Source organism: Pteronotus mesoamericanus, unplaced genomic scaffold, assembly GCF_021234165.1.
Source record: "Pteronotus mesoamericanus isolate MK-2021 breed Mesoamerican mustached bat unplaced genomic scaffold, CSHL_Meso_final contig_33, whole genome shotgun sequence".
Taxonomy (NCBI): Eukaryota; Metazoa; Chordata; class Mammalia; order Chiroptera; family Mormoopidae; genus Pteronotus; species Pteronotus mesoamericanus.
The window spans coordinates 901,246-918,475 of NW_026555135.1; the positions used below are offsets into that span (position 1 = coordinate 901,246).

The 17,230-nt window shown below is 57.0% G+C and overlaps 1 protein-coding gene across 3 annotated transcripts in view; it reads right to left on the reverse strand.

The window, feature by feature from the left end:
* Positions 1–917: 917 nt before the first annotated feature.
* ARAP1 (ArfGAP with RhoGAP domain, ankyrin repeat and PH domain 1) overlaps positions 918–17,230 on the reverse strand; it is a 65,103-nt gene continuing 48,790 nt past the window's right edge. For 2 of the 3 annotated variants that reach the window (XM_054576231.1, XM_054576233.1), the window contains 19 exons: positions 14,473–14,608; positions 14,055–14,157; positions 13,024–13,219; positions 12,724–12,775; positions 12,452–12,615; positions 12,051–12,263; positions 11,611–11,716; positions 11,040–11,187; positions 10,865–10,951; positions 10,714–10,782; positions 10,287–10,404; positions 8,748–8,861; positions 8,331–8,476; positions 7,775–7,807; positions 4,141–4,223; positions 3,349–3,399; positions 3,101–3,164; positions 1,862–2,011; positions 918–1,612 (listed from right to left, as the gene is read on the reverse strand). In XM_054576231.1, coding sequence (XP_054432206.1) covers positions 1,595–1,612; positions 1,862–2,011; positions 3,101–3,164; positions 3,349–3,399; positions 4,141–4,223; positions 7,775–7,807; positions 8,331–8,476; positions 8,748–8,861; positions 10,287–10,404; positions 10,714–10,782; positions 10,865–10,951; positions 11,040–11,187; positions 11,611–11,716; positions 12,051–12,263; positions 12,452–12,615; positions 12,724–12,775; positions 13,024–13,219; positions 14,055–14,157; positions 14,473–14,608 — 2,051 coding nt within the window. In that variant the 3' untranslated portion in view covers positions 918–1,594. The remainder of the gene's footprint in view (positions 1,613–1,861; positions 2,012–3,100; positions 3,165–3,348; positions 3,400–4,140; positions 4,224–7,774; positions 7,808–8,330; positions 8,477–8,747; positions 8,862–10,286; positions 10,405–10,713; positions 10,783–10,864; positions 10,952–11,039; positions 11,188–11,610; positions 11,717–12,050; positions 12,264–12,451; positions 12,616–12,723; positions 12,776–13,023; positions 13,220–14,054; positions 14,158–14,472; positions 14,609–17,230) is intronic. The other variant, XM_054576232.1, reaches the window with a different exon arrangement.

Below are 17,230 nucleotides of genomic sequence, written 5' to 3' on the forward strand. Positions count from 1 at the left end.
CTCCAGTCTCAACCCACCCTCTCTCTGAGCTTCTGTCCAAGGTCAGATCCAGGGAAGAATCCCAGCCCCCGAGCACCTGGACAAGGGTTTGTCCTGGCTGTAGGTGGAATGGTCAGCCTGGACTGGAGAAGCCCACCTAGGGCAGGACAAGATTCAGGTGATATAGCCCCAAGAGTCAGGGAGCTTCAGCCCAGCCTGTGAAACTGGCCAGGGAACCTGTTCTAGTCCCCTGATATCCTCCTCCACTTCTCAAGAAACAAGGATCCTGGATTCCAGGTTCCCAGGATCTGCACCCAGGCCTCCCCACTGAGCTGAATCACATGAGTGAGAGGTTATGTGACCCACCTTCCACCTCTTTGCCTGGCCCCGCTGGCTGAGACTGAGGCTGGGAGGCCCGCCTGTCTGCCTGCTGGGCCCCCAGAGAGGGGCTGGTAATCAGACTAGGCAGAGGCAGGAATGTGGTGCCTGGCATCTTCCCACGGAGTCCCAAATCCATCTCTGAACAGCTCCGTTTGCCAGGGCCATGTCTTTTTGGAGGAAATGACCAAGCACTGCCTAGTGAGGGGCGCTTCCTGGTAGGAGGCAGGGCCCGCCCCTGGAGGGGTAGGCACAGGGCCAAGAGTAACCTAAGGCCCTTCCTCCCAATTTAATAAAGCTCCTGTGACCCGGTGACCTTGTGTCTCAGGAGCTGGTGAGGGGCTGCCCCGAGTCACTGACATGCCACACCGAGGCTCCTCAGGAACAGGAGCTCAGTCCAGGCGGGGGCCTGTCCTGGTCGAGATCTGGACCTGGCTGCAGGGGAGCACAGTGGGGACAGCGTGGAGTCAGACCGGCTCTGCCTGGGACGGGGAGAGTGGCTGAGCAGCTCAGGGCCTAGGGACAGCAGAGCCCTGGTCCCTGGGCTTCGGGCACCAGCACTCACCTCTGGGCCTCCTGACCTCTTCCCACACTGGAACACCAGAAACCCCCAACCAATCACAGGCCTCACAGCACCGTAGAATAAAATATACAGATATATTTATATTAACAAAAGGTCCCCAAAGTAGGAAAGGAGCACCAGGCAACCTGGACCCTCCCAGCCACCCCAGACCAGAAGATGGACTTAAGTCCCCAAAGTCCACCAGTTGGCCCCACAGTAAATTACCCAAGAGCTCCCTTCCCACCCCAGCTGAGTGTTCCTTTAGAGTATCTGCTTTCTGCTGTTCTGGAGTTTGTGGCAAGGGGCTGGGCTCCCTTCCAGCAGGGGCCCCAGAGCCTTGAGCCTCTGAAAAGATGGTGTTCCCCCAGAGTTCCTGACTGATGCCCATCTCCCCAACCTCTCAAACTCAGGGCGGGTGACCCTGGCGGGGAGCAGACCAGGCCAGGAGGGCTGAGCACCTGGGCAGAGCAGGTGACGGGTTCCTCCTCAGGCAGACCCTGCTGCCCCCACTCCCCAGCCAGGGAACCCCGGGCTGCAGTCTGGATGTGGAACGTGGGGGGTGCGGCTTCCTCATGTGCCCCTGCTGGCTCACAGCAAGCACGCAGGGCATGAGGGTGTCTGAACAGGAAGGCTTCCAGGCAGCAGAATCCCAGAGCCAGGGGCTGGCGCCTGCACTCACACGTTTCTGAGGAGCTGTAGGAAGACACAGAAGTCCAGATTTCATGAGCACTCTGTGAAGGCTCATAGGGGCCAGGGGCCAGGTGGAGAGGGGACTCCCATGAACTATGTGAACCGAAGGGGCCTGTCAGGACTCCTACTGAGGACAGAGGAAAGGGGTCCAAAGGCACTCAGAGAAGCAAAGCGGTAAGTAGGTGAGTCAGGTGAAAGGCAGGCTCCAGCCAAGACCCAGCCCCCTGCCCACTGGGATGGAGAGCCACTCACAGAAAGCGGGTCCGCAGCAAAGGCAGCCACACTCCGGCGCATTTCATTTTCCGTGCCACGGAGGGGGATCAGCGACACGCTTCCCATCCGGACCTCAGGCACCGCCCGGGACACACGTGAGGGCTCTGGGGGCCACACCAGGCCATCATGCTGTGGAGATGGGAGAAGAGGGGCACTGGGACCTGGGCTCAGCTTTGGCCCAGACACTGAGCTCCAGATCCACCCTCTCTTCCCAGAAATGACTCCAGCTATGATCTGAGGTGACACCCTCAGCTTTGATCCCAGCCGATATGAGAAGCAGCTGTTAGGAAAAATGACTGTATTCCTGACAAAACCCAGCCAATTATGTTACCCAACAACTCTCATCTCTCGGTCCACAAACAAACTGCTCCAGGAATGCAGCACCAAGAAAACAGTCTGCCCCCTTTCACCAGGAACCAAGAAAACCACAGACACTACTCTGTTTCCCTTTAGACCCTGACTACTGAAAGGATGCAGCGCAGGCCCTGGTACAGTTTTGCCTCCCTTCTCCCTAAACAATTCTGAGCTCTCATATAAAAACCTCTGTTTTAAGTCCAACCCCTCTGGCCCTGCTCCAAGTCCCTAGGCTGTTCCCGCCTGGCTCACTGCAGCGGCCACCTCCCTGGCCTCCTCATGTCCAGGCTCAGCAGATGTCCACCCTCCCCCGTTTACCACACCCAGAAGGCACCATCAAACTCAAACCCACACACCACTCTTCCTTGCTTAACGCTCTCTCTTAAAACTGCCGACTAGGTCAAGTTCTGCTTCCTCAGCATGGCCTTCAAGGGTCTTCGAGATTTTGCTCCCGACTCCCTTTCCAGTGCCAGCTTCTGGCACTCCTGGCTTCTCCCTTTACACCCCGCTGGACAATCTGTAGTTCTCTTGCCATGTCTTTGCATGAACTGTTCCCTTTGCCTAGAAGCACCCCCACCCCCCGACCTTGGCTTGAACATTCCCTCATCCCCCATGACACCCTCTCCCTAATGCCTTCCCCATGCAGCCAACCAAAGATAGGGTCTGCGCCCTTTGTTTCTCGCTCGCCTGGCTCTGGGATGGACCAGAGAGGGCTACTGGGAAGGGTTTAATGAGTAAAAAAACAAGCAAAATGAATTAAAAGCAACTCAAAACTTCCTTGAAGCAATTGGTAGCCTGAACAGTGAAGAAGCAAACACCACAATGAATGACTCCTCGGGACCCCACCCCACCCCCACCTGGTACCTGCACGAAGAGAAAGGTGGCGAACCACTCCCGGAGCTCCATCTGCGTCTCACAGCAGAGGTACCTGCGGTGGGAGGTACAGGTCTGGAGGCTGCCAAGGCCCTGGCTAAGCAGGGAACACCCTGCCCATCTCCCCAGCCCGGGGTCTCAGGGCAGGGCACAGATCTGGACAGTGAGGGCGCCCTCTCAAGGGGTACAGGCTACCATCTCTCCTTGGCCTGGGGTCTCAAGACAGGGCCCTCGCTCACCACTGCTGCTTCTCGTGTTTCTCTGTCTCGTGCACCACAGTGAAGCCCCAGCTGCAGAGGAGGGGTGATTGGGGTCACTTGCAGCCCCCAGAGGCCTTGCAGCCCAGATTCCCAGGATCATGGACCAGCGCTGGGGACCCAGGCCTTCTTGCAAGGGTAGCATATGCTGGCTACTGCCTCCCCACTCATAGCCTCTACCCCCTCACAGCCTCCCAGGCCCCTGGCTCCCCCACCCCCAAGCCCACTCCATCCCACGCCTGCCCTAGTCCCTCAGAGAAAACCAGGCACAGCTAGCAGATGAGAGGAGAAAGTAAGAACACCAAGCCTGACGTCTCCTTAAACTAGTAACAATAATAATGGCTATGTAGCACTTTTCAACTTTTTAAAACATACGACCACCCTTTGAAACCACTGTACCATTACTTTCCCCATTCTACAGATATGGAAGGTGAGGCACAGAAAGGTCCCAGAGATAGTCAGTAACAAGGGTTTCAATCCAGGCCAGTGGCTCTCAAACATGAGCAAGGCTCAGAGTTCCCTGAACGTCTCATTCTGGCACAGACTGCTGGCCCCACCCCCAGGACCCACAAGTCAGCAGGTCTGGGCGGTACCCCAGAAGCTGAGTTTCTTATGTGTTTCCAGGTAATGCTGATGCTGCCGGTCTGGGAAATGGCATCTTCAGAACCACTGAATCCACCCGTCAAATTCAAAGCTCCCAGATGAGCCTTCCCCACTCTGTTCTGAGCCCCCACAGGCCCTAGATGCAGACCTATCTCCCCAGGTCCAGCTCACCAGGTGGGCGGCCGGAGTTTCTTCTTCACCCCCAAGTAGACTTTGAGGCTCTTCACGGGCCACTCCTTCTCAGGTCGGTGACTCTGGGGGTGGGAGAGGACGGAGGGGGAAGGCACTTGAGTCAGTCAGGGTGGGCGTTGGGGCACTTTTCCCGACTAGACACATGCCCGCCTCCTGCTCACCCAGCCCGCGGAAGCCTTCCTGACAAAGCCCTCCCTGTTCACACTCCTGCCCAGTGACGCCCCCCAGGCCTCTCTCTCTGCAGCAGCATCAGACAGTCAACCCTCAGTCCCCGAGGCGGCCGTTCCAGTGGGAGTCCAGAGCTGTGAGCCCCTGTCCCAGAGGGGGAAGTCTGCATGTCACCCTCTGGCACCAAGCTGCACAAGCGTGTGACATCTGGGAACTTCGGCTGGTTGCTTGTGTTTGTCTCAGGTTATTTATCCCTCACCCTCTCCCTGCCCCTTGGAGGCTCCAGGGTTGACCGTGTGAACAGAAGGCTGTGGGGCCAGCAGTTACCAGCTCTTTGGTTCCACGAGGGGAAGGCTAATAACTCAAGCTGAAGCGGAACAGCTGTTCGGTAGACCAAAGGAAGAACTTCCCAATGGTCTAGGCCAGGAAGCGAGAGACCAATGTACTGGGGAGGGGCACCAGATCGTGGACCTGCTCACCTCTGGCCCCCGCCTCTGCATATGGGTCTGGGCTTGGAAGGAGCAGGCTGGCTCGGAGGCAGGGCGATGGGAGCAGTGCTCCCCCAACCCCGCCAAGGAAGAGGCTGGTTGGAGGTCAAGCTAATGAGCCTTCCTCCTGCTGTGGGAGCCACTTGCTCGAAGCCCTGCCCCCACCAGGCACCCCACCAGGAGCCGGTAGTGGTGCCGGGGTGAGCGGCAGGGGAAGGGGACTCACTTACAACCAAAACTGGGGGTCAAAGATTGAGCCATCTCACTATGTTCCCCACCACTGCTCCCAGGCACCCCCAGGCATGGCTCCTCAGCAAGGACAGAAAGAGGGAACTAGGGACGGCCAGGGGAGGCAGAGAGTTTCGGGAACTGGTGGACTCCCTGGGAGCTCACAAAAGGATGGCTTGCCTAGGACTCGGCGGAGACTTCAGTGCTGTTGTCACTAAATCATGGCTTAAGAGGGGCTTCCTCGGGACCCTTCACCCTGCTTTCACCCCAATCCCCCTAATGGCCAAAGCACTGACAGAGAAGCCCTCCCTGTCTCCTACACATGGCAGCTGACCTGACAATGGTCATGTGCCCAAGAGGGCTTGGGACAAACTGGGCTGTAGGCAGGGAGGAAACCGGGCAGTGGGAAGGGATATTAGGCTGCAGATGTGGGAGAAGCAAGGCGTGGGGAGAATACAACACGGAAGAAACCTACGTGCAAGCAGGGCTGAGAGGACTGAAAAAAATCAGTCCGCAGGTTCAAAGAAAGCAGGTAGCAGGAACGGAGAGACTGGGACAGGGTGTAAAAGGAATTAGGCTGCAGCCACAGGCTCCCGGCACGACGGAGGAAACGACGCCGGGAACATGGGGGCTGCAGGTGTGGAGGGCATCAGGATGAGGGGACGGGAAGCAGGCTTCAGGCTCAGAAGTCAGGCTGTGGGTGTGAGGGGAAGTGAGGTAGAAGCAAGGAGTAAAGTCAATGAAGAGCGAAAGGAACAGGCCCGAGGGTGTGACAGGAATGATGGTTCCAATCAGGGCGTGGAGAGCACTGTGGGGATTGAGGAATTCAGCCCAGGCTGGGGCTCCTGAGAATCTGAAAAACAACCCCCAGGCCTCTGCTTCCTCCAGCTCCCGTGTCCGTGGCACATGCGTGGCACGTGCATGGCTGAGACAGGAACGGTGGGGGTGGGGGTGGGGCAAGGGGAGCCTTCATGTAATCTTCTTGGTCCCCAAGGAGTTCAGCTGTAATCAAACGGCTCATGTTTCTAGCATCTTTGAAGTCTGACGTCACGTCACTAGCAGAGAAGGAAGTTCACCCTTTGATGCTCAAAGACATCTGCTGGAACCAAGATCTTTCTAGAATGTGCCTGAAGGTGCCTGAAGGTCTTTAACAATAGGACACTCCCAGGATAAGGCGAGGGTTCCCATATCCTAAATGCCACGGACTGTCCCAAGTATTCTGTCCTGTTGCTCCATAAACCAGCAAACACCAAAATTATCAGCACCTCGGTAGCCAACACACCTTCCTGAGGCTTCAGTCTGGCCTGAGGGGCTGACTGCCAATGGGGAGAGCACCACTTACCCCCACATTTATCAGCCTCTTGTAAAAAGCTCAGGCTTTGATGCTAACAAATCTGGGTTTGCATCCCAGTCTACCACTTAGAGATGGCCTCAGGCAAGTCACTCAAGCCTGCTTTCTAGCCTGTGAAATGGGAACAATACCCCTCCTCCCAGGACAGAAGTGAGATTACACATCCCAGTAGGTGAAGGGTGGTTCCCCAAGCCTGGCTTGACAAACATTTTCCTTTTTCTAGCTCTCCCCCTATCCTTCCCTCCAGCCAAGGGATCAGCTGTTGCGTCCCCAGGTGCCTCGCCCATCCCTCTCACCCCCTGTCCATACTAATGGGCTAGGTCAGCTCCAAGGGGCTAGTGCCCCTAGAGGGAGGGGGCCAGGCAAATAACATCCCAGAACCCAGGGGGACTGACTGGAGGGGTGGACAGACCCAGGAGTAAGGATGTGCTCATAGAGGGAGGCAAAGGATAGAAGAAGAGGCATTCCCTACAAGCATCAGCAGAAGCCCAGGCTGCCTGAATAGAGGAATATAATGTGCAAAGGGAGGTGCGGGTTGTGCTCTATCTGCTCTGCTTCCTCCATGGCAGCCAGGCCTGTCCGGATGTTCTCAGGAGATGAAAGGGCAGGAAGGGCTGGAGACACGGGTGGGGGTGGCCGTGGGAGCTCAGACTAGCTCCAGCTCTGGGCTTGGGAACACATTTCTGCTGTCTGTCTCTGCAGGACATCCATGTCCTGTGGACCGAGGCACAGCTGGTACCCACAGGGGTGTCACAGGAGGCATATTCTCAGCTGAATCTATGCGAGGGCTTTCTCGCAGGCAGAAGTACCCCTCTAGGTCCAGGGCAGTCCCATGGGAGGAGTGGATGAGCTCTCCTCTCCCAGGGGTATGCAAACAAGGGCTGGCAACTGGCCAGGGGGGCGAACAGGGAACTCCGACCAAAGGTCAGGAATGCGCCACAAGCCTCTGCAGCCCCACCCTGGCATTTTAGGATCCGGACAGTAGACAGGACATTCTGATAACCCTGGAATTCTCTCCAGAGTTAAAAAGAGGGTGGCTAGAGGTGGCAGGAGATGAGAATCAGTACTCTATTCAAACCTAGGAGCGTCCGTTACTGGCTCCACAGCTACCAAACCGAGTTCTTTGGAAAATTCTAGAGCATCCTATTGATGGGGGACTCCCACCTTGGGGAAAGGACTTTGGGACAGACTTGGGAATGAAAGACAGGAGCCTAGGCCACAAGCCCCCTGGCGGGGGGAAGCAGTGCTGATAGGCAAGAGAGCAGGGATCCACGCCTCGGGATGGCCAGGAGCCCCGGCTGTGTCCCTGTGCTCCCACCAGGCTCTCTTTGCCCCCAGGCGTTGTAAGGCAGCTGGCAGTTGGCCCGCAGCTACTCACGGTCTCAGGGACCCCGTTCCACGACCTCTGGCTCTGTTTGATAGAGGATCAGGGTTACAGAAGAAGGAGGCCCAGGTCCAGAGCCAGGACGGTGTGTGTTGCGGTGCATGGCAGGATGTGGCATGTGTGTGCAAAAGATGTTGGGGGAAAAGGTTGCCAGGACGGGGCCTGGTCTGGGAAGACATCCAGCATGTGGACAGAGTGGGCAAGAGGGGATATGACCTGTGAGCCACAAGACATGCACGGGCCGCAACGTGGGCTGCCACCATGTAGCATGTTCTTGTGTGTGCCAGTAAGGCACAGGCACAGGTGAGGAGGCACATGCCTGACGTGATGGCATCCAGGTACCAGGGCCCGGTGGGACGGCAGAACAGAGCAGGGTAGCCACCCAGGGCCACATCCCTGAGTCTCCAACTCTCCCCACTGCTGTGTTGGCCCAAGAGGCCTCAGTAGGGATGCTCCCACTGGCAACCCAAGGGAAGGCCTGTGCGTGGGTGTCTGTGCGCACTCGGGTACAGGTGCCCTTCACAAGGCAGGACCCAGTGGGGCCACTTACCCGGACCTCCTTGTACAGCCGCAAGCAGCTGCTATTGAGGATGAAGTAGCGGTCATGGAAGCCACCTGAGGGCAGCCCCAGGCCCAGGAGGCTGCGGTCCTCTCGGAACTTCATCATGCCGTGCTTGGTGTCGCCCACGTGGCTGGCTGGGGGGGGGGGCACTGGAGTGGGCATGGACTACACCAGCCCCCTACCCATGAGCCCAGACACCCAGGGTAGGGTCCCAAGATGAAGGAAAGTGCCCCATCCTGCCCCAGCCTCCGAAGAAGCCTGCCCGTCTGACACCCACTGCCTGAGCCGCTCTTCCCTGGCACCACGAGGTTCTGCCCCAGCTCTGAATGGAAGGACCCACCAACCCATCCAGCCCTGCAGGCGCCGCCCGCCCCGGCACACCGCCCACCCTGGCACACCACCTACCCAGGTACAGCAGCATGGCCTCCATGGACTGGTGTTTCTTCACCACCAGGTAGCTGTCTGTGCCCAGCCCGTGCAGGATGGGCAGCACCTTCTCCGCAAAGTGCAGGGGGCGCTCTGGGGAGAGGTCACACCCACTGTCACCAGGGCCACGTGGCCTGACAGCAGAGGCTGGCACAGGGACACACATCACCTGCAGGTCCACCAGCGCCATCCACTCCGCCACCGTCCAGCACCGCCACACGTCACACCATGACCACCTTCCCACACCCGAGCTTCAGGCACACACATCCTGCTGGAACCAAAGCTGCTCCTACCCAACGTGTCCGAAACCAAGCCAGCGAGCTCTCCCGTTGTCCTCATGGGGGAACACAGCCCTACCCACCAGGCCGCCCCAGCGCAACACCACCTCCCGCCCCCTCAGCCTCCCTCCACAGGTCGAATCTCTGCTTTTGCCCATCTCCATTGCTGCCCCTGCCTCCATGTCACCATCTTCTCTTCAGACCAATACTGTGGTCGTCGAAGTGACCCCTGCATGTGCTCTCACCCCCCGCTTCCCACCGCTCTCCCCTTCGCAGCAAGGAGCCGTCCTTTCAAACTCCCGATCACTAACCCTTCACCGGCCTTGCACTGCCGTCAGGGCCCGGGCCCCGAGCGGCCTCCTCGGCCTCTGCGTCGCAGCCCCCCTCACTGCCCTCATGTCACGCTCACTGAAAGGGCGCTGCCTCTGGCCACCACAGGGCCTTTGCCCAGCTGTTCCCATCGCCTGGAAGCACTTGCCACCCCCTCTTCACTAGGTAACCCCTTTTCTTCCTTCACCTCCTCGTGCAGAGACCCCAAAGCCAAAGACGCGGCTATCCGTCCTGGAGGCCTGGTGGCCCTCGCCCGCACAGCAGTAGACACAGCTGCAGCTGTACATTTTCTGAGGTGATCACAGGATCGATGTGCCTATTCCATACCAGACTAACCCCTAGGAGGGGAGGGCCTCTGCGTCTGCGTCCCCCGCGCAGGGCTTCGCACTCCACAGGTAACATAACAAATGAACAGAGAGACCCTCGCCCGCCACAGCCATCAAGGCCCCCTAAAATGCCTTCATCACTCCCCCCCACTACCATGGCCCCGTCACACCATCGCACCCACCCCCACCTACACCACCAGCCCAGCCGCCCCTCCTGCATGGCCATCACCAACCACTGCCCCCTTCACCGCCAACAGGGCCTGCGATTCCATCAAGAAATTCAGCACCGTTACCCTTGCAAGCAACGTCATTCTCATCGACACCTGGGAAAACATCCTCATGGCCGACACCATCTATCCCCTTCACTGCCCCTCCCGTCAGCGGCACTACAACCGCAACCGGAAGCACCACTGTACGCTGTTGCTATCATTACTGAGATCACAGTGTGACAGCAACATCTCTCATCCAAAGCCCCCTTCACCGCCACTGTCCCCACAATTCAGGGCAGGGGAAGACAAACGGGCTGCAGCCCAGGCAAGGACAGGCTGGTACCATATCCTGCACCAAACCCGGTGACCACTCACCTGTCTCCTCCCTCTCATTGACCTCAAAGCAAGTCCAATAGTCCTTCTCCCTGATGCTCACACTCCTGCGATCCAGGATCTCCAGGGTGAGCTCCTCAGCTGTCATGGATGCCGGGATCTGCGATGACCAAGGAGAAGAGATCAACCTACCCTATCTCCTGCCTCCACAACCCTGCTCTGTGATCCAGCGGCTGAGCCCACCCCTCTCAGGGCCCTCTGGAGTCCTGGGGTGCAGGGGGGTGTCTCTGAGTGTTCCTGGTGAGATGAGTGGGGAAGCAGGGAAGGGACAGGCCAAGCACCACCCAGACGACAGTCCTAACCCGGGGCTCCCTTTGGGATGGAAGTTCTGCTCCCCTAGCCATATGAGCCTGTGCCTGGCCCAGCCTCACTCTTCTGGCCATTTGGCTTCTAGGTCCCCTGCCCCCACCTTGATATGCTGCTCAGCCTCTGCCTTCTTCTCCTCCAGGTACACCGTGCAGATGAAGTCACCGGCGTGCTGTAAGGAGAGAGGGCTGGATGCCTGGGAAGTGGGTGCAGGTGGGTGGCCTGAGCTCCCCACCCCAGGCCCCGTCCTTCACCTGGGTCCCGCTGGCAGTGCCAGCCACCCGCATCTTTACAATGGCAGTGATCTCCTCCCGCTGCTTCCTCAGCTCCTCCTCGTCCACCTGGGAAGGGGGGCAGGACAGAGACAGATGGTCACTGCCACCCAGGAGGCTCAACCCTGGCCCCACCACCTACTGGCTGGGTACACACACTGAACACCACCACATAGTGGCTGATGAGGTCTTCCACCACACGGCCAGCCTTGTAGTCCTGCCCATCTGTCTGGAAGAGTGTGGGCCCAAACACAATAGCCAGGTTGTGGGTGTTCATCTGGTTTGTATCTGAGAAGCACTGGACGCTGGAGAGAGAAGAATGGAGACTTTGAGTAAGGAGTCCAGTCCAGAACTTCCCCACCTCATCTTCCCAGTTCCTGACAGGTCCATGACTGGAGTGAGCCCAGGAAAGGTCCTGGTCAGAGCAATTAAATGCTCTAATTAAGGGGAAATGGGGACAATCTTTCTGGCCATGTCTTGGGTCCTTGGAAAGAGTAGGGCCAGAAAACTGGGAGAGCTGGCCAAGGTCCCCTGGCCCCTAACTCTACTCTCCCACCTGCAGAAAATAAGTTGGAAAGACAAAGTGTTGAATATCAGGAGACATCGTAAGTCAACGTTCAGTTCCCAAGCCTACCTGGTTCCCAGGGGAGGGCAGCGAGCAGGGTTGGGAGTAGAAAAATGTTCTCCACCTCATCCCCCCAAAGCCTCCCAATAGGATTGCTCCTCACCAGTACAAGTGGCTGATAAGGGCCTTTACCGTGGCCCGGTTGACTGGGGGCAGACGTGCCAGGAGGGCTCGGTACCTGGAGACCTTCTCTTCCTCATCCTCAATCTCTGGGTGGGGGGAGAGAGATCAGGTCAGGATTGCCACCCCCACCCCCATAACCGCCTCCTCATCCCAACCCGCCGGCTGTTCTGCCTATCAGCCCAGGGAACAGTACTCCCAGTCCCCTCCAGTCACATCCTACCAGGCACTCAGGAGTTGCCATCTATGTGTGGAGTGGCAACAGGAATGAGAAACAGGAGGGAGGGACAAGATTGGAGCCTGTCCACTGGGGCATATAGAGCCCAAGTACACAATGGGGAGTGGCTAGAATGCTGAGATAGGAATGGACAAGTTAGCAGCACTGGCCTGGATCTCAGGCTAAACATGGGAGGCAGGGCCCACCTGAGGCCTCCAGCCAGGACAAACGCTGGGCTCGAGTGAAGAGCCCATCAGGCAGGTCTCGCAGGAAGCGTTTGAGCGCGGAGGAGACGTCATCCACATGCTGCTCGCCCTCCTTGAGGCGCACAGAGCGAGCATCTTGCCGCAGGCTCTCCAGCAGCCGCTGTGTCTTAGAAGTCTGTCCACACTTGCGGTAGATACCCTCGGAAGTCAGGCCTGGAGAGGGATGGGGCTGAGCTGGGGGCGGGGCAAAACTGAGGGGCCTAGGGCACTGTCATGGGGCAAGGCCTTGGAGCTCCGAGCTACTTTCACAGGGATCCTGGGAAGGCAAGGCTGGGCCTCAGGGCAGGAGGTGAGTGTCACCCTGGGACGGCCAGAGCCAGTATCATGGGGCCAGAGCTCACCGCACTGTGTAATGTAGTCCACACAACGGTACACAATCACTGGGATGTCCGAGTCTCCCAGCTGCTGCTCTGACAGCGTGTCCCCCGAGCTGGCTGCTGCTTTCTGGATGGCCCCCAGCCAGCCCGTGAAGTCCAGCCGCCGCTCTCCCTGGATATACAGTGTCCTGGGCCCAGGACAGTCAGTCACTTGAGGGTCTGCACCTGCCCCACCGCCCCAGGCCAGTTGGAATGCCACAGGCTTCTCGGAGCCCCTCAGGGAGGCCAGGGCTCACCTCCTTCGCTCCACCAGCACCAGCACCTGGTTCTCGCTGTCCCCTTGGATAGCTGCGGAGGAGCCAGTGGAAGTGAGGCCCAGGCCTTGCTCATGGTCCCCAATGTGCTCCCTCCTGAGTCTCTCTGAAAACACACACCCCTGGGACCCACCCACCAAGGACAGGATGGAGTATGAGAGGGCAGGTTGGCTACTTCTGGCCAGGACAGGGTAGCATTCAGACTTCCAGGGAGGGGCTGGGGAAATGGGGGCCCAGGATACGGTGTCCTGGAGGCTGGGGCCCAGGTCTCGGTCCACGCACAAAGTTCCTGCAGTTTCCGCAGCTGCAGTGGCTCCTCGCAAGGCCCGTCTGGGAAAATGGCACGGAGCTCAGAGCCGGTGAGAGAGAACCAGCCCTCCTGGGCCCGTTGTAGGCTCAAACCAGCTTTGTAAGGTAGGCGCCCAAGCCGCTCAAAATCCCGGGCCAGCAGATCTTCAGCCACAGGAGGCACGAACGCCTGGGTGGGGGAGGCCAGAGGCTGCATCAGCCCTCAGCACTACCTGCCCAGACACCTCCGTCCTTGGCTTGTGGGTGCATGCCCATTGCCCACCCAGCTGCCTCCTCTCTCTTCCTCGGGGCAGAAGGGAGCAGAGTGAACAAACTCAAGTATATCATGCCCCGCATCATACCCACTTGGATGTTCCCTTCTCTGAAAACCTCCCCGGACACCAGAGAAGGATGTCCCTTCTCTACGCCCCCAAGGTGCCAAAGCATTCTTGCCCTCTGTTGTAGCACTGATTATACTGTCACTGCTTTCTGAGCCCTGTCTGTCTCCCCCATCAGCATGGGAGCTATCGAAGAGCCAGAGCCAAGACTGCTGATTCATCTGGGCCCCCAGGGCTCTGAGGAATGACCACCAGGAGCTGCACAGACAACTGATGAATGAACAAGGGGATGATAGAAGAGTCACAGGCCCTTAAAGCACGGGGGACCCCAGAGGGCACCTGACTCTAGTCCCTTGGGCAGAGCTCTCCTCTGCAGGCTCCTTGCCTCCTTCCTCCAGGACAAGGAGATCACTCCCCCTGGAAGCAGCACTGTCCCTCCTAAGATGGCTGTCATTCATTATGAAACACGTACTGAGCACCTGCAGAGCACAAGGCTCACACAGCTGAGGTAGGTCTCCTGACCTCCCCGCAGAGTGTGACAGGTTAGAGTAGGCCCCTGGCCTGAGAGCCTGCACTGCGTTGGCTGCTCTCCATCCTGGGGGAGCTGGGATACATGGGATCTGCCAGGAGGTCCCACCATACGCCCTGTAGGACTCCCTTCATACCCTCCTGCTAACCCAGGCCCACCTTAGCAATGCACTTGACCCACTCACGAGCCAGATCCGCACTCTCCAGTCCAAACAGGTACAGTCGCTCTCCCTCTGTGTATACCTCAAAGGTGTGCTCAAAGCTGTAGATACACAGGCCAGGATTCAGGCCCACCCCATCCAGCCCTGCCCTCTGCATCATTGGTATTCCCTGCCCCGCAGCCCATGACTATCCTTGCGAGCACCCTCACTTGGCCCCCTGAGAACTGGTGGGAAAGCCCTAGGCTAGACCCTCAGGATCCTGGTTCGGGCCCCTGTACAGCCCTAGTTTGCTATGTGACCCTGGGGAGGTCCTCCCCCTCTCTAGGCCTGTTTCCCCATCTTCCCAATGAGGGGAAGGGAGGGAGAGTTGGACCTGACAGCAATGATAGTCTGCGATTCTACCCAGGGATGCTCACCCATGGAAGTCAGGAGGGGGCACTGCCAGGCACACAATCTCGCTGGCCCGAATCTCCCCGTTGGGGGTCACTGCCCGCTCATTCTCATAGTAGCTCAGGACCCCGTCACTAAGGACACACCAGCGTCGGCTGAACTCTGGGGAGAAGTTGGTCAGGGGAACCGTGAGGGAGCCATCCGCCCTCACCTGAAAACCGCGTCTGCGTCCTCCCTGGGCTCCCACACGAACCTGGTCCGTGTCCTCTTCATTCTAATTCACAAGACCCCCACCCCCGTTCCGCACCCCTCCCTGCAGCCCCGCCAGCCCAGCCCATGCTTCCCCCCTGGACCTCTGCAGCAGTCTCATTACTCTCCTAGCCTTGCTTCTTCTAAGATTCAAAAATGACCTAGCAAAACCAGATTTTGTCCTTCCTCTGCTCCAAATCCTGCCATTACCCACCCCCATTGTCCTTAGGACAAAGTCTATACCCCTCAGCCTGGTATTTAAGGCCCTGTGGGGTCTACCTGTTCCCACCTCTCTAGCCCCCTCTTTGACCACTCCTGGGCACATGCCCAACCTCCCTGCCTTTGTTCATCCTGTTCTCTCCCCACACCCTTCATCCTTCAAGCCCAGTCCAAAGCAATTAGAGCCATGGTGGAGTAGTTTGGTTGATTAGAGCATCATCCGGACACATCGAAGTTAAAGGTTTGATCCCCAGTCAGGGCACATACAAGAATCAACCAATGAGAGCAGTTTGAGGACTTCTAGTCAAGATGGTAGCAAAGGTAAACGTGACTTGCCTCCTTGCACAATCGCATCAAAATTACAACTAAATTAGAGAATAACCATCACTCAGAACAGCCAGAAGTCAAGTTGAATGGAAGTCTGACAACTACAGAATTAAAGAAACCACATCCCCAGACTGGCAAGAGGTCAGAGACGTGAAATGGGCTGGTCCTACATCCCCATGTACTGGATAAAAATTCAGGAGGGATATCGTGGGACGGAGGAGTCCAGCCCCACATAAGACCCACAGCCCGGGGTTCCAATGCCAGAAAGGTAAGTCCCCATAACTCCTGGCTGAAAAGACTAGCAGGGACTGAGTCAGTGGAAGACACTACAGAGTCCCAAGCAATTTCTCTTAAAGAACCCCCACACAGACTTACTCAGATACACTCTCTCTGAGCTCCAGCACCAGTGGTACACAGGGAGGAACTGAAGTGTCTGGCATCAAGGTGAGAGCTGCGTGACAGGTTTCTCCCAGACAGAAAGGTGAGCAAAGGCCACTGTCCCTTGTCGGAACCCTCACTGCACAAAGCCACGGAGCCAACAGGCTGGTGCCATATCTGAGCCACCATCAACCTGGCTAACACCGTTTGCTCCAACCTGGAGATCCCCCAAGACTCCATCCCACCCAACTTAAGGGCCCACTCAAGCTGTTAACATGACTTTTCCATATGAATGGCTGGTCTTGACTCATGCTTCACAACTTCCTAAATCCTATCAAAAAAGCAACAGCCAGAATCAGTGAGCCCCCAGCCCCTGTACTTCTGGCTAAGAGGCCCCAGGCCCAACACTAGCAGCAGCCTAGATTAACAGCTTGGCTTTGCCTGGGAATCTCCAAGCCCAGCACAAGTACCAGCCACCTCAGATTGCTTTATAGCTCAGGCAGGGTGGCCCTGGGCAAAACACGGGTGGGTGCTGACCTTGGCCTGCACCATCCAGGAAATACCAGATGTACCACTATGGAAACCCCAGAGCCTGCACACAGCTACGGACCACGTAGGAGCACCATCACCCTGTCGCTGCACAGCTGATCCTCCACGGAGAGTGGAAGCTGGTGGTCAGTGATCACAGCCAGTCCTTGTAGCTGATTGGCCTGGATAAATCCCTACCACTGACCTGCCAACAGCAATCAAGTCTCAACTACAAGAGGAAGGTGTACTCAGCCACATGAAGAGTGCGCCTCAAGTATCCAGCGTGGGTGATAAGGGAGGCTGTGCTACTGGACCCTACTGGACACCTACTACATTAGGCCACACTACCAAGACATGGAGTCAAAGCAGCTCTATCTAATATATAGAAACAAATGCAGGGAGGCTACCAAAATGAGGAGATAAAGAAACATGGCCCGAATGAAGGAGCAGATCAAAACTCCAGAAAAAGAACTAAACATAACAGAGATAAGCAATCTATCTGATGCAGAGTTGAAAACACTGGTTATAAAAATGCTAAGAAACTTCGTGAGGACCTAAATAGCACAAAAATGATCCAATCAGAAATGAAGGATACACTAATTGAAATAAAGAACAATTTACAAGGAAACAACAGTAGAGTGGGTGTTCATCATCACCAAACCATTATTACATGAAATGTTAAAGGGGCTTATTTAAGAAAAAGAAGAAGATCAAAACTATGAACAATAAAATGGCAATAAAAACACATCTATCAACAACTGAATCTAAAAAACAAACTAAGCAAACAAGGACAGAGGCAGAATTATGGATACAGAGAGGATTTTGATGGTTGCCAGATGGGAGGGCAGTGTGGGGGAATGGGTGAAGAGTTGAGGGGATTAAGAAGTACAAATAGGTAGTTATAGAATAGCTGAGGGGATGGAAAATACAGTATGGGAAAGGGAATAGCCAAAGAGCTTATACCCATGACTCACGCACATGAACAATGGTGGGGGGACTGCCTGCGGGAGTGGAGGGTGCTGGGTGGGGGATGGCAAAGGGGAAAAATTAGGAGAATGCAATAGCATAATCAATAAAATATAA